The 16,421-nt window shown below is 34.2% G+C and overlaps 2 protein-coding genes across 7 annotated transcripts in view; one reads left to right on the top strand and one right to left on the bottom strand.

Moving 5' to 3' along the window:
* The window catches only part of LOC107141693 (integrin subunit beta 3 binding protein), a 53,092-nt gene extending 47,039 nt beyond the window's left edge, over positions 1-6,053 (top strand). For 2 of the 5 annotated variants that reach the window (XM_048815250.1, XM_048815252.1), the window contains exons 8-10: positions 1,547-1,597; positions 2,531-2,596; positions 5,264-6,053. In XM_048815250.1, coding sequence (XP_048671207.1) covers positions 1,547-1,597; positions 2,531-2,559 — 80 coding nt within the window. In that variant the 3' untranslated portion in view covers positions 2,560-2,596; positions 5,264-6,053. Of the gene's footprint in view, positions 1-1,004; positions 1,057-1,546; positions 1,598-2,530; positions 2,597-5,263 lie in introns of all 5 variants that reach the window. The other 3 variants (XR_007351968.1, XM_015484912.2, XM_048815251.1) reach the window with 3 other exon arrangements.
* Positions 1-16,421, bottom strand: part of Alg6 (ALG6 alpha-1,3-glucosyltransferase) — an 88,389-nt gene that overhangs the window by 36,406 nt on the left and 35,562 nt on the right. The window contains exon 14 of one of the 2 annotated variants that reach the window (XM_048815249.1): positions 8,397-9,513. The exons of the other annotated variant lie outside the window; for it this stretch is intronic. Coding sequence (XP_048671206.1) covers positions 9,316-9,513 — 198 coding nt within the window. The 3' untranslated portion in view covers positions 8,397-9,315. Of the gene's footprint in view, positions 1-8,396; positions 9,514-16,421 lie in introns of those variants that run through there. 2 annotated transcript variants of the gene reach the window in all.

The following is a 16,421-nucleotide window of genomic DNA, read 5'->3' on the forward strand; positions in this document are numbered from 1 at the left end:
TTCCTTCTACAGCGTGTACACAGACATTGTTGCGTATTAAATCAATGCAGCACTTCACAATATATTTTCTTTGAAACATAAAAATAAATAACATTTAAACAGTTCTGCTTACTACAGAAACAAATTTTATTTTCTGTGAAGCATTTAGTCATGTGCTATCACTGACTCATACACATTTGCCAGCTGTAACAAATTTTATAGACATTTTCCCTGGAGACAGATCTCACATACTATGAATTTTTAAATGAGCAAATGGTGAAGAAGGGATGTCAGCAATATAAAAATTGATCAGTTAAAAGATAAAAGCATAAGTAAAGAGATTTGTATGGTAGTCTTAATAGGTTTTATTAAATAAAAATACTATAAAAAGACAGTAATGAATAGACTGAAGACTAACTGTTCTTGAGGTGCAGAAAAATTATTCGGGCACATTTATAGAAATTGGTTTTCTGTCATCTGACAGGTGAACATTTTTTTCCAATCTTAACTCTAGTTTAAAAAGTACCCCCTTTAAGAGTTAGATAAATTATCTAAGTGGTTTATATATTTTAAATACATATATAATACTTATATAACTAATTATATAGCTAAAAGCAGGACTTGTATAATAAGTAAATATTAGGTGATTTTTTTCCCTGCAGCTCAAGACCTCAGGAAGGAGGAGAATGGTCGTTTTTATTCATACTTCATACCATATGCTTCAGCCCGCTGCGGTCTCTTTCAGTATTCCAGGCCTCCCTGCTGCTTCTTCCTCTCCTTCATTGCTTTTTCTTCTTGTCTAGCAAACTCATGCTTATCCTTTAAGGTCAGCCTCAGATGTCCCATTCTCTGTGAAGCTCTCTCTCCCTAGCTCTCCTAGTTAAAGCCAAATTGCTTCATCTTCTAGGCTCCCACAATATTTGTGTGAATATTTCTAAATGTATCTTGTTGGAATGCATTGTAATTCTCTAGTTAGAGGGCTCTCCCTGGGCTCCTCTTTAGCAAAGTCTTAATCTCTATTGTAGCCCCAGACCTCAGTATGGAATCTGGAGAGAAGATCAGATCGCAGTGCAATGAGTATGAATGGCCATTCTTAGAATTTTTTAAAGAATTATCTAATTATTTTCAAATACTTGAAAATTACTCTGTTTGCATGCCTCATTAATTTAATGCTGAGTGAATACCTATTATGAACTAGGTATTGTTCTAGCTTTAGGGATACACTGACAAACAAGACAGACACCGTCCTGCCCTCAGGAGTATAGAATCCTCCACATACAACAAGTAATCATAATAAAGCATAAAGAGTATACTAACGGTGGTGGTAAGCATATATTATAATAAAGTTCTGGCTCTTATAATAAAATTTTAAATGTATATTCCAAAATAGAATCAGGCTAATCCGGTATTGACATGAAAATTTATAGCCCCACAGCTATTTATCATGTAAAATAAAACTTTAGGTTATTTTTAATTTTCATTTTGATTCAATATTTATTCTGCATAATATAGAGTTACAAGTTACTTTGAACTGTTTTCTGAAAAAAATCTTTCTTCTTTCATATAGAATTATGTCATCTTGACAGCTGCGAATTCCTTAAAGCTGTTTTAAAAAGAGGTACTACTTTACTTTTCTAATTCAGCTTAACTTTGTTGGATTTTTCCTGTGTTGTTCAAGTGGAAACATTTTATTTGCATTATCAGATATGATACTGTCTTTCTATATGAAAAGATACATAAGCTTTGGAGCTTTAGTTGAAATTTATTCTTGTAAACAACAGAAGAGCAGTCTGACAAGATCTGTGAGTTAAATGCTGATTGAAAAAGCACAACGTAAAAGAGGGCACATTTTTAACTATAAGAGGATCCTTAATTGAGCACCTTTGGTATAAATATCTAAATAGATAATGACAAATAGATTGTAGTTTTCATAGGACACATCTGACTGAAGAAGATATAACCAGCCTATTAAATTTGGAAATGTGCTAATAATTTCCAATTAAGTAAATAATTTTATACTAATTGTATCTTTCTTCAAAACAATTCCTATTGATTAAGCAATACATATGATAGTTTATCATATCTTATATGTAAGTAATAAGCTAGACGCAATATAAGTCATGATGTGACATTAGCATTTAGTGTACCTGTTAACTCAAGGTTCTCATTAGGAATTGGTATTATCCCACTGGCATCAATATTAAAAAGATTTTTAGAAGCTAACCAGATGTTGCCTGCTATTTCTTAGAATATAATTCTTTCTTATTTTTTTCCCTAAGAAAATTCATTTCTTTGGAAATATCTCAAGCGATTAATTTTAGCCTAACAAACAAGTTGTTTTTAAAATAATTGCAAGCCTTCTTACATAGAAAATTATGTCACTTTTATTTATCAAAATGTTGTTAATACAATAAATAATTGTTTATAATAATGGCTAACATTTATTGAGTATATTTTTTTGTGCCAAGCACTATTATAAGCACTGTATACATATCTTTTTAATCTTTACAATAACTTTCGAGGTAGATACAGTTATTATCTTTATTTATAGGTGAGGAAACTGAAGCACAAAGAAGTTAAGTATTTTCTCCCAGAAGCACCAAAGACAGAAAGCCAGGTCAGTAAACTGAGTTGTCTGGTTCCACTTAACCACTACTTAGTAATAATCTACAAATGTCAGGTTGCACTACTAGTCAAGGATTTTGTATCCTGTTAAGAAAGAATAATACACTCAAACACACATATAATTTATTCATCATAAGGTTAAATATTTTATAGAATTTCTGACCCATGAAAATTCCAACAGAGAACTATTATGTTAGATGGTGTTCATTAGTACATATTCACAGCCATATATTTAGCAAATGAACATACTCATTTATATGATAGTCTCATTAATAAACTATGGGAAACTGGAGTACTGATAATAACTTTGTGTTCAGGGATGCTAATAGAGGTCATCATATTTTAGAGGTAGGTTTTTTATTTTTATTACTTTTTAAAAAATCTTTGATTTGAGTAAGCAGGGATTGAACTCAGGGGCACTCAACCACTGAGCCACATCCCCAGCCCTGTTTTGTATTTTACTTAGAGACAGGGTCTCATTGAGTTGCTAAACACCTCTTTGCTGAGGCTGGCTTTGAATTCGCAATCCTCCTGCCTAAGCCTCCCAAGCCACTGGGATTACAGATGTGCACCACTGTGCCCAGCTTGAGTAATACTTTAAAGAAATTAGAAAGAATTAAGGTTGAACTACCAGGCAACTCCCCTTTGAGAAGTCAAAGAGAAAAATGACAGTTAAATACAAAGATTTTATCTTCAAGGCATTTCCTTTGACTGTTTCCTTCTTAATTCGGGAACATTGTTCATGATCTCAAGTCATTCATCTTAGTGAAAAAAAGATTTCCAAATCTATTTATGACCTCCCTTACTGAGCTATAACCCTATAATCTTAGCTACCGTACTGATTTCATCACTTACCCTTCAAAAATGTTCTTCCTTCTACCTTTCTAGCAGTTATGCATCATTCCATAGGCTTAAGAGCGTAAACTATGTTCAGAGGTTATATGATCTGGTAGCCGTTGGGAAGTCACAGAGAATTTTAAGTCTAAACTCTTCTTTCTAAGAGGTCTGGCCAACAGCAAGTACAGATAAGGATTGTGAGTCCCATAAGGATGAAAGTATCAACCTAATTAGTGGAGGAATTGATAAACCTCAAAAATGCAAAGACCTCTGGCAGAAGCTTGGGGTAGCCGAAGTGGATTATGCCTTAAAGCAGAAATGGAATCTCCTCTCCCATACTGAATCTAAAAACCTTAAATTCTACTGTGTGCTCGAAGAAACTGAGAGGAAAGCTCAATCTTGAAATAGGCCACAAGTCCACATGCCTCTAAGGCCATGAAGAACATAGACCTGCCTTAAATGCATGATTGTTAGTAGGTGTGATAGAATGAGATGGCGTCCTTACCACGTGATAATAGGAAGTACAAAAGCCCATTGGACTGGGAGAAGATGGTGATAACAACATGAAAAGGGCAGAGAAGCATGATGATGTAGATTCAGACCCATCATTGACAGTTACAGTCACCAAGCTAATATGTTTGGGTTTTATTTATTTGACAGAGGTGAGCCAGTAAAGATTATTATGAAAGTAATGATCAGAAACGTTTTAGAAAGAATAATGTTAACGTAGTTGCTCTGACATATGTCACATTGATCAAAGTATTTCATTTTGCTGGATCCTAGATTTAACCTTAAAATCTTAACAGTTCTTCCAGCAGCCATGATCCATTGATGAAACATCTTTGCAGGGTCTGGCTCTGTTTTTGTTGTTTTTAAAGAAAACCAAGATTTGATTAGGTGTCCAACACCAATTCTACTACATACTTAGCTCTGTGACCTTAATGATGCAGTTCGTTCCTCTAAGTGTTGATTATAAAATGGGACTAATATTTGCCTTGTGAGAAGTGTACAAAATAATTAGCTTAATACCTCCAGCATAGTAACTAATAAATGATGGCCTCCCTTTGCCATACAGTATTATCATTAGCTCTAACAATTGTATCAGTATTCTATAAAGATATTAAGTGAACCCTAGAGTGCTTAAAATCTTCTACTGAAATGCACACCAGACTATGAAACAAAGATTTGGCAAAAATAAGTTGTCAAGTAGGCATCCCATAAGACAGGGAATAGAATATATGTGGACTTTAGCGAATAGGGAAATGTAAGGGCCCACTGTGTAGTACTTCTTCATAGATGCTAACGTAAGCAAAGAAAAAAAAAAGAGCCACATGCCTAATGGGAGTATATGCCATCATTTGCCAATGGCTGCTTTCTTCTCCAAAGGCCAAATAAGACAAGAACCTCTCCCACCACTAGGAGTCCCCAGAGGGACACACTCTGAATAGGAATGTATTACAGTAAACACTTTCCCCTGCTTTGGCAGCTGTTGGGGGAAACACCTGCTGATAGTCCCTTAAGGCTTATAGTCAAAGGCATGTAAATTTGGTGTTTTCAGTAGGTCATGTGGAGTTTTAAAATTCTCCTGTAAGTATCTTCACATAAACTGAAAAGGCCTATGTCAGAGTAGTCTCAAAATTATTTATGAAGATGAATCTTGCTTAGATGACTCAAAAATAAACATATGAGAAGTTACCAGTATCTAAACTGAGTATTGAATTACATGATATATGAGTGTTTAAATTATTTCTTAAGTGATGCACGAGATTATGTTCATTTAGAAACTCTTGATGATGTAATAATCACCTTTTATATCTTGCAGGCACTTAGAAGAAATACTCTCACTATGAGTACAACTACTGCATCTGCCTGATCATATTTAAAGGAACAGAAGAAATATTTGTAATTAATCTGCCCAGTAAATACCAGCTCATAGCACTAGGCAGGTGCAAGTCTAGATAAAATTTCTTGCAGCTAATTTAAACTTTCTACACACACCAATAGATAATCTTAATGTAAATATTACATTTCTTCTTGGACCTTTAATGTAAGCCAGCATGTAGAGGAGGATCTTGACTTACATTCTGTATCATGGATGTTTTTGTGTACTGTTAGCATTTGTGGATAGTTACTAAAGTATGTTTGCAAATGGTTCTACATCTGCTAGAGCTATATATTTTCTTGGAACTCAGATTAAATCTAATGGCGAGTTAAACTGGGGACCACTTTTCCCACTTAAAGCCTCAGGTACTTATTAATTTATAGGTTTTTTAAAATGTTTGAAAACTTATTTAGGGGCTGGAGATGTGGCTCAAGCGATAGTGCGCTCGCCTGGGTTCAATCCTCAGCACCACATACAAATAAAGAAATAAATAATAAAAAATTCTCTCTCTCTCTCTCATTTAGAAGCTTATTGTGTAACCACTACCTCAGGGATGAGTTTTTATTATTATAATACGCTTGTTTTTTCTATGCTTGTATTTTCAAAGTTTTAAATTCCATACATTTTGTAAAATATTATAATGTATTTTTTAGTACATACATTTAAATATGAAGTTGGTTTTTAGCTCAATTAAACAGCCTCCAATAAATTAAAAAGACCTTTATTATGAGACAGTATGTAATCCTTTCCAAATTATTTAAATTCTTTATTCTGTATTGTTTTTATTACCATTTATTTGTATTGTTGCTCACAAAATGAATCAGTATCTAACCCAGGTACTAAATTACATGGCAAGTGGATGTTAAAATCATTTAATTGATGCATGAGAAATACATTGATTTGGAAATTAATTCATAATGATGACCTAATCATCTTTTATATCCTACAAGCACTTAGAAAAATCACAAAATATGTCTTTGTGTGTGTATGCATGTGTGTGTTACTAGGGATGGCTCCCTGAGCCTGACATATGCTAGGCAAACACTCTACTACTGAGCTACACCCCCCATCCCTGAATATATCATAGCTTGATAACATACATTTTTTTTTTTAAAGTCTATACTTTTCTTGACCATTTCTAGAGGGGGCAAATGTTATTCTCAGAATTTGTGTATCATTTGATATCATGAAAATAAAAATACCATAGTATTTTTTTAAAACCATTTAACAAGGTGGAAAATAACCCATTTTCCGCTTAAATTCAGATTCATGTCTTTTTTTAAAACTATTAATATAAATATAGGTGCTAAATAGTAATCCAATTAAACCTAATTGTCTTCATTAGTGATTATCTTGGTACTATTTAAATGTCTTAAGATAATCGTCTGCTAAATATTAAGAATACTTTAAAATAAACAAAACCTCAGGATATAAGTCAAGACATTTTGTAAAGTAACCTACATTAGTTAGGAAACAAAGGGTTAAGAAGTAGATTGGTTTCATATATAATCCAAGTTATGTAGGTATGTGCTTAATGCTCTTAAACCAGTTACTGTATGTTTGACCTCTTGATATACTAAGCTTTTGCCTTTCAGAACAGCTGGGCTGCTAAGAATCATTTCCCAGTTCTCTTCATTGTAGATCAGATGACTCTCGCTTTATCACCCTTAGAGGCTGCATGAAGGACAAAGCAGAAAAATCCACACACAAAACTAATGTTTATATGGGGGGAGGGGAAAGGGGGATATACTTGGCCCTGATCTTCCAATGAACATAACAGAAGAGAGACCAATTGAGACTTGAAACCATTGTGTTACTCTAACCATTATTTAGTTACAACCTATCCATCTCTTAGTCTTATCTATTGAACAGAGAGGCTACTTTGGCTGCCTTGACTTTTGTAAATGTTTCACTCACTTATTTGTGGTTTATCATTTGGACAGAATGCTACATCGGGATTTTTTCCCCCCTCCCTAAAGCCTCAAGGGAAAAATGACTTCTGTTTGCTTCATATGTGATACATAACACTTCTGCCTATTCCTCCCTATTCTCTTCCTTGCTTTAAGAAGCAAACCTAGGTCTATTGGCAATGGGGGAAACTGCACTTCTTAGAAATGCTTCTTCCCTCTAAAATGTACTTGGAAATAACATAGAAGTGCTCATTTTTTGATAGATACATAGTGAAAAAAGTGAGAAATTTTTCTAAAATTTTGACTCATCTAAATATATTAGAACATTTCCTATAATCCTTAATCTAGCTGAAATGCTTTGGAATAGCCCACTTCTGTGATTTTTATATTAACATTTAAAATTTTTTTTCTAGTTAGTTATACATGACAGAATGCATTTTGTTTCATTGACTTATGTGATCTTATTAATTCATCACTGGATATACTTGGTATTTTAGAACCTAATTTTTTTAAAGTCAAAATATTAGTTTTTAATATGAGAGATACTGGACTTATAATTGTGGTAAGTCTCCTTAGAAGCTATAATGTAATTCGATGATGATTTAGATTAAATCATCTAAAAAATGTATTATTTATAGAATTTACCTATAAGACACCCTGAATACAAGTGTTACGGGTATATTATTTATATAATACTTTTATTTCAAATAAGTTTCTATACTCCAGTTATTTAGAACTCAGAATTTTCTCATCACTAATATAAATCAACATCCTATGTTAAATGCAAACACACTATTATAAAATTTTTTTTTTTAAAAGGCAATACCAGCCAGCCAAGATGCTGACATTTGGGCACAGTGATTACAGATGGTGACCATGGACAGTGATGTTCCTGCTGAATCGGCAGCGACTCAAGGCTGCTTTTCTGTGCTGACCTGCCCTCTTGTGTCTTTATGCACATTTACTCTGAGAAAGAAATACTTCTCGATTTTTGCTTTGTCTAAACCCACTTTCTTTATCAGACTTAGCAATACATACCTTCTTGCGTCAGCCTATGACTAGCTTGTACCCAGAACCAAATTCTTTTTGGTATGACTGTTTACTTCTGAATGTGCTTCAATGGCTACCTTATGAAAGAAATATACTCAGTTTTTAAAAAAAGGTTAATGGTAAACTTGCTTTATTTTTATCATAGAGACTAAAGAGAACATATTTATATGAGAAACTACAACATGGATATAATACTTTTACCAATTGAATACTATAGTAAATAGAGATTCTGATAATAGAGGGATAACATTAACAGGACAAAATTAACAGGAAGTATGATTTGAATCAACGCTTATGCCAGTGGTAAGTAACCTGAACCAGGTCAGTTCATAACAAAAAAGGAATGAAACCCTATATAAAACAGTTTAAATAGAATGATGCTAGAAAAGATTAGAACTAGTGTTCATGAGTAGCTTAAGAAACTTCACAATAATTGGGATTTAAATTCAGGAAAAATCATTTTTTAAATGGATTCAAGTAAATCTGCATTCTTGGAAATTAATAAGAACACCATTTAATCTATTTACCTTATTAAAAACAACTTCAAATTTGTAAATTTGACATCAAGACATCAAGCAGCTTAACTGGCCTCAGCAATTAAAAAGATGATCTTAAATTTAATTCCCTGAGATAACAATGAAATACATATTACTTGCATGCTAAAATGCAAAGAAAACTAAATCTGAATGCCAAAATTAGTGGTTTCCTTTAAAGACGGGGTTTGATTCTCCCATTAAGCTATTTGCAGATTTTTTTTCAAGACATCATTTATAGAGTACAATTTCTAACTAAATCTTGGGACTAAGGACTTTTTTAACTAATTAAATAACTGTGAATATTAATAAAAACTACAATATGCTTTGGCCCAACAATATTTAGAAAATAAAAGCCTCCGTTGGTCTTTGGTCCCAAAATACATTTATGTTGTGGAGAAACAATGACTTTTCACCATTTCTTTTTCTATTCCATGATTCTCAAAATAACAATTTCATTAATACATTACAAAAAGTTCACATTTGTTTGGGAATACAGCTAGTTGATTTTCTTCCGATTTCTTCCATTTTTGGAATCCCATATGATTATAATGTTGAAGTATACCAAGAAGAACAGGAAGTTCAAACAGGATACAAAACACACCAATACAGAGAATAAATCTGGTAATTTCTGAGGAGGATCCAGTGTGACAATCATCAGTGTCAGAAGGACCATAAAGATCACTGAGGTCAGAAACTATAAGGGAAAGAAAACAATACTGAGCAGTATAGAAGATAAACTGTACTGCTAACACTGATTTGAAGCTATTAAATGAGCAGAACTGAAGGTGAGGGTTGAGGGTCTAACTCTTCTAGTGGATCTCAACTTGGGCTTCATGTTAGATCATCTGACTTAAAAAAATCTTGATGCACAGGCCACATCCCAGACCAATTAAATCAGAAGTTAAGAGCAGGCCTTAGTACTTTGTTAAAGCTCTCTACGTTGTTGCCATGTATAGCCAAGCAAGAGAATCCCTGTCTTATACTTTATACCACCTAGGCACTGAAGAAAGGTATCTGGATCATAATGATTGCCAGTTAGGGTTAAATTCATGGTATCCCCTACAGTCCTGGGTCCTAATGGGATATAAGGTTCTAAGCCAGTCAGGAGAACCCATCTATGACATTTTTCCCATGGTAAATGAAAAAATTCCATTTTATATTCACTGAATATTCTCAGTGAGTTAATACTGTAGTAAAGCACAGTGGGACATATGAAGAAAATGTGGTCCTCTAGCCTTGAAGAGTCTTGACTTTTAATTAGAGAAATATTAAATAAAATCACAAGCTCATATTTGATTAAATACCAAAATGAATAAAATAATTATCACATTTATTTTAATTGTGTAGTAGTATTCTTCTCTAGACCATGCAACATGAAAATGTCCTACATCTACACTCCAATACAAGAGCTGCTAACCACATATGGCTGTTGAACATTTGAAATATGCCTACTGAGGAGTGAATTTTTAAATTTATTTAATTTTAATCAGTTTAAATGTAGTGGCTACTGTATTGGACAGTTTAGCTCTAGGCCATGAGCTCCTCTAAGACATGGACAAGCCAGATGTTACTTATTTTATCTCAAGATGCATAGATACTAAAAGCTGCATAAGTTAATGTAGAAAGCAAATGGAGAAATAGTAGTGCCTCCCCTAAAGGAGCTATGCCACAAAGAGAACCCTAAACGATGCCATTATGCATCGTAAGATCTGAATAGAATCTAATGCAGTGGTCATTTCAGATGAAAGTGGGGAAGGTGGGTGCTAAAAAAGGCTTACAGACAGGTATAACAAACAGGTGCACGTATATGAAAACTTATGACATTATCAAAATAAGTTTCAAATTTAAGAATTATGGGACTGCTTGAAATGCCATCTTGAATTAAGTGTCCAACTGGCATGCTGAAATTTCTTTCATTTTGTTTAAAATTTCTCTCATTTTAAACAAAAACCCTCTCTTCCTCCAGCTGTTACCAACTTGCCTGCTACTGTTGACAGCAAAGCTTCCCAAAAGAGTTCCTATGACATGCTGTGTCCAGTTCTCTTATTCACTAGTGAGCCTACACCAGTTAGGCTTTTACTTCAGACACTCCATGAAACAGCTCTCCTCAGGTATCTATTGTACTGGAAGAATAAATTCTTAACTGCCTTACTTGATTCTCTCAGTAGCATTTGATTATTTTTGTGGACTGTGAACTGAACCCAGGGGTGCTCTACCACTAAGCCACATGTACCCCAGCCCTTTTTATTTAATTTTGAAACTCCATCTCTTCAGCTGGGATTATAGGCATGTACCACTTCAGCCAGTTATCAGCATTTGAAATAGCACATTCTCTCATCACCTCGAAACACCGTCTTCACTTATGAAGTATGGCTACTATGATAACACACTCTCCTGATGCCCACCCACCTCGCGTAAGTTACCTCAAACAGTTCTGCTGGATCCTCCTCATGTCCCCTACCTCTCTGTGTTCTAGAGTTCAGTACTTAGTCCTCTTAAGCCTATATTCATACCCATGGTGAGGTCATCGAGCGACTGACTTTAATTACCAACCATTATTGCTGAAAACTCAAATTAGCTTCCAGCCAGGACCTTTTCCCCTAATCTCTAGCCTCATATGTCTTAAGTCCTCCCTAATGTCTTCACTTTGAATATCTAACAGGCATCTAAAACTAAACATAAAAATAAACTGCTCTAGCATGCTTTAGGCCTGGGGTTCAAATCCAGTACTGCCAAAAAAGTCCTATAAAAACAAACTTCTGATCCCCCCATATCTCCCCACCCCCCAACATACACAAAGTGCCTTCGATAGTGTTCCTCCAATTCAGTGAAGGGCAACTCCTTCCATTCAGTTGTTCATGCCAAAACCCATGCATTCAGGCTTAGCTTCCTCTCTCATATCCTCAGCAATTCCTGTTGGTTTTACCTTCAAAATACACCCCAAGCAAAATAATAATAATAAAAGGAAAAAAATGCCCCAAATCTGACTGCTTATAGCCACTTCCACTGCCACTCTACCCTAGTCCACAGCCCCATTGGCTCATGGATTCCAGCATCTGTTCTCTAAAGTCACCATAGTGATCTTCTACAGATGAAAGCCCTGTGTGATATTAGCTCTTATAATTTCTTTGCCTCACCCTAGTCAATCACCATGGCCTCCGTGATACCCAGTGCATTTATAGTTCTCCTGGGTCAGTCTATCCTCAATTATCTGCAGAGCTCACTCCCTTGTTTCCTTTGTTTTTTTGGGTTTTTTTTACTTTTAAAAGAAGAAAAAGCCTTGCTACTTTAAAACTACAATCACTCTCTCTCCTATATATCATAGCCCTTCTTCCCTTGCTTTACTTTTCTCCAAAATATTTATTACCCTTTGACATGCTACATATTTTATATATGCTAACATCTGATGTCCTCGCTAGGATGTAACCTCCACGACAGCAGTGATTTTTGTTAATTTTGTTCACTGCTGTATCCTCAGCCTCCAGAAAAGTCCTTGGCACATAGTAAGCCTTCAGAAGTAAATCTAGGAGTACCTAGTGGTTCTCACCTTGACTACTGGACCAGATTGTATCACAGTAGGAATCGAGTGTGACATACATCCAAAGAGTTGGGCCTGTGCTAATGGCAAAAAGTGAACCTTGAGATCTTGCTTTCCATTTGAACCCCAGTATAGTCAGTTAATCCTATCATTGTCTTTCTGGTTCACCTCTTAACTTCCTACCTCCCCATTCCTATCCTCCATGATCATGATCTAAAATGCAAAACCCTCAGGACATCCATTCATCTGAGAATGCCTGTCTGCTGTTCCTTCAAGATGTACATGAAACAAATACCACCTCCTTTAGAACTTTATGCACTCCCCTAGCAAAGTTAACTATTCTTTTTTTGTTATTTGGGTACCTTGTGTAATCCTCTATACTATGTAGTCCTTAAAAATAAAAAAAAATTAAAAACCTGTTGTTTCCCCCAGTAGGGAAAGAGCTGACACTTTCTATACCTACCATGTCAGCCATTCTATTCATATTAAGAATGCTGACTGACTTATATTAGTTATAAAACATATCTTATTTTAAAAGTTAGACATTTAAAAGCTAAAGGAAAAATCACATGACGTGTTTCCAGTCTAAAAAATAGATTTTTAAAAAATTTTTAATTGTAGATGGACACAATACCTTTATTCTATTTATGTGGTACTGAGGCACATGTGAAGCAAGCGTTCTACCACTGAGCCACAACCCCAGCCCCAATACATTTGTTTTGTATGCAATTTTTATTTTCTTATTTTGAAAAAAAAATTATATATATATAAAGTATATATGTGTATATATATATATATATATATATATGTATAATATATATATATGTATATATATATATATATACTTTCATGTGTTACATGTATACAAATATACTTATATGTCATATATATTTTACATATACTCACATGCTTAGCTCTCTAATAAACTTTCCATTTATTATACATTCTTTCATAAACATTTAAATACTTTAAAATATTCCATGGAATTTATATAGTAACTCATATACTATTTTCTAGCTACTGGACATTTGAGCTACCTCTAATAATCAGATGGTGAATGTCCATTCATTCAACAAACAAGTACCCACTACCTACTATGTACTGATAGAAGCTACTTATATAATAGTATGTATAAAATCAAGAATTCTAGGCTGGTATCCCTGATGAATACAGATGCAAAAATTCTCAATAAAATTCTGACAAATTGCATACAAAAGCATATTAAAAAGGTCAAGTGGAGTTCATCTCAGATGCAAGGTTGGTTCAACATACAGAAATCATTAATAGACTTAGAGACAAAAATTATGATTATCTCAATAGATGCTGAAAAAGCATTTAACAAAATACAGCACCTTTTCATGTTCAAAACACTATAAAACTAGGAATAGTAGAAAATGCCTCAACATTGTAAAAGCTATCTATGTTAAGCCCAAGGCTTACATTATTCTACTGAAAGCATTCCGTCTAAAAACTGGAATAAGACAGGATGCTCTCTTTCACCACTTGTATTCAACACAGTCCTTGAAACTCTAGCCAGAGCAAACAAAAGAAATTAAAAGGATACACATAGAAAAAGAAGAGCTCAAACTATCCCTATTTGCTGATGACATGATTCTGTATTTAGAAGATCCAAAAAATCCACCAGAAAACTTCTAGAACTAATAAATGAATTCAGCAAAGTAGCAAAATACAAAATCAATATCTATAAATCAAATGCATTTCTATACATAAGCAATGAATGTACTGAAAGAGAAATTAGGAAAATTACCCCATTCAAAATAGTATTTAAAAAGATAAAATACTTGGAAATCAATCTAATAAAAGAGGTGAAAGACCTCTACAATGAAAACTACAGAACACTAAAGTAAGAAATTGAAGAAGACTTAGAAGATGGAAATATCTCCCATGCTTTTAGATAGTCAGAATGAATATTGTCAAAATGGCCATACTACCAAAACTGTTACACAGATTTAATGCAATTCCTATTAAAATCTCAATGGCATTCTTCATAGAAAAGGCAATCATAAAATTCATTTGGAAAAATAAGAGACCCAGAATAGCCATAGCAATCCTCAGCAAGAAAAGTGAAGCAGGAGGTATCACAATACCAGATCTTAAACTATACTACAGAGCAACAGTAACAAAAACAGCATGGTATTGGCACCAAAATAACTGTGTAGACCAATGATACAAAACAGAAAACATAGCAACAAACCCACATAAATAATGGCTATGTCATACTAGAGAAAGGCGCCAAAAACATACATTGGAGAAATGATAGCCTCTTCAACAAATGGTGCTGAGGAAACTGGAAATCCATATACAGCAAAATGAAATCAAGCCTCTATCTCTCACCATGCACAAAACTCAAAAGTGGATCAAGGACCTAGGAATTAGACTAGAGACCCTGCATTTACTAGAAGAAAAAGTAGGCCCAAATCTTCATCATGTCAGATTAGGCCCCAACTTCCTTAACAAGACTCCTAAAGTGCAAGATGTAAAATTAAGAATCAATTAGTGGGATGGATTCAAATTAAAAGGTTCCTCAGCAAACGAAACAATCAATGATGTGAAGAGAGATATCTACAGAAATATCTTTACCACACACATATCAGATAGAGCACTAATCTCCAGGATACATAAAGAACTCAAAAAACTTAACAGAAAACCCAGTCAAGAAATGGGCTAAGGAACTGAACAGACTTTTCAGAAGAAGATATATAAGCACTCAACCAATATATGAAAAAAATGTTCAACATCTCTAGTAATTGAAGAAATGCAAATTAAAACTACTCTAAGATTCCATCTCACTCCAGTCAGAATGGCAGTTATCAGGAATACAACCAATAAGTGATGGTGAGGATGTGGGGAAAAAGATTCACTCATACACTGCTGGTGGGACTGCAAATTGGTGCAACTACTTTGGAAAGCAGTAAGGAGATTCCCCAGAAAACTTGGAAAACTTGGAATGGAACCACCATTTGACCCATCTATCCTATCCCTCAGGACTTAAAATCAGCATACACACAGCCACATCAATGTTTATAGCACCTCAATTCACAGTAGCTAAATTGGAACCAACTGAGATGCCCATCAAAAGATTAATGGATAAAGAAACACCATATAAACAATGGAATATTACTCAGCACTAAAAGAGAATAAAATTATGGCATTTGCAGGTAAATGGATGGAATTGAAGAATATCATGCTAAGCAAAGTAAGCTGATCCCCAAAAACCAAAGGCCAAATGTTTTCTTTGATTAGTGGATGCTGATCCACAATGGGGTGGGTGGGGAGGGTCATGAGAAGAATGGAGAAACTTTGGATTGGGCAAAGGGGAGGATGGGGAGTGGAGGGGCTATGGAACAAGAAAGATGGTGGAATGAGACGGACATCATTACCCTAGGTACATAGGTACATTCGTACATGACTGCACAAATGGTGAGGCTCTCTATATGATGTATAACCAGAGAATTGGAATGTTGTGCTCTATTTGTGAACAATGAATTGAAATGCATTCTGCTGTCATATATAACTAAGTAGAACAAATTTTAAAAATGGGAGAAAAAAAGAATTCTAGGCTAGAGATGTATCTCAATAGTAAAGTGCTTGCCTAGCATATGTGAGGCCCTGGGTTCAATCCTCTGTGCCATAAAAACAAAAACAAAAAAACACCCTGCCCTCAGGTAGATTACAACCTAGTATTTTCAACATATAAAATTACTGTAATAATCTCAATAATACAAATTTGAACATAATGCCCTCTAAATATAGAAACTGTGAATTGACAAAGACATCAAAACTATAGACCTTACTTTAGGATCAGATGATTTTCAACAAGCATGCCAAAGCAGTTTTGCAGAACTGAGATAGCTGAATAAGCACAAAATGAATCAAAGTTGTAGATATAAAAACAAACTATAAAACTAGAAGAAAACAGGAGTAAATATTCATGACCATTGGTTACATAGGTTTTCTTATAGATGACACCAAAAGCACAAGCAACAAAAGAAAAAATAGACATTAAAATTTTATCAGAATCAAAACTTGTATGCTCCATATAA

The sequence above is a fragment of the Marmota marmota genome, unplaced genomic scaffold, assembly GCF_001458135.2.
Source record: "Marmota marmota marmota unplaced genomic scaffold, marMar, whole genome shotgun sequence".
NCBI lineage: Eukaryota > Metazoa > Chordata > Mammalia > Rodentia > Sciuridae > Marmota > Marmota marmota.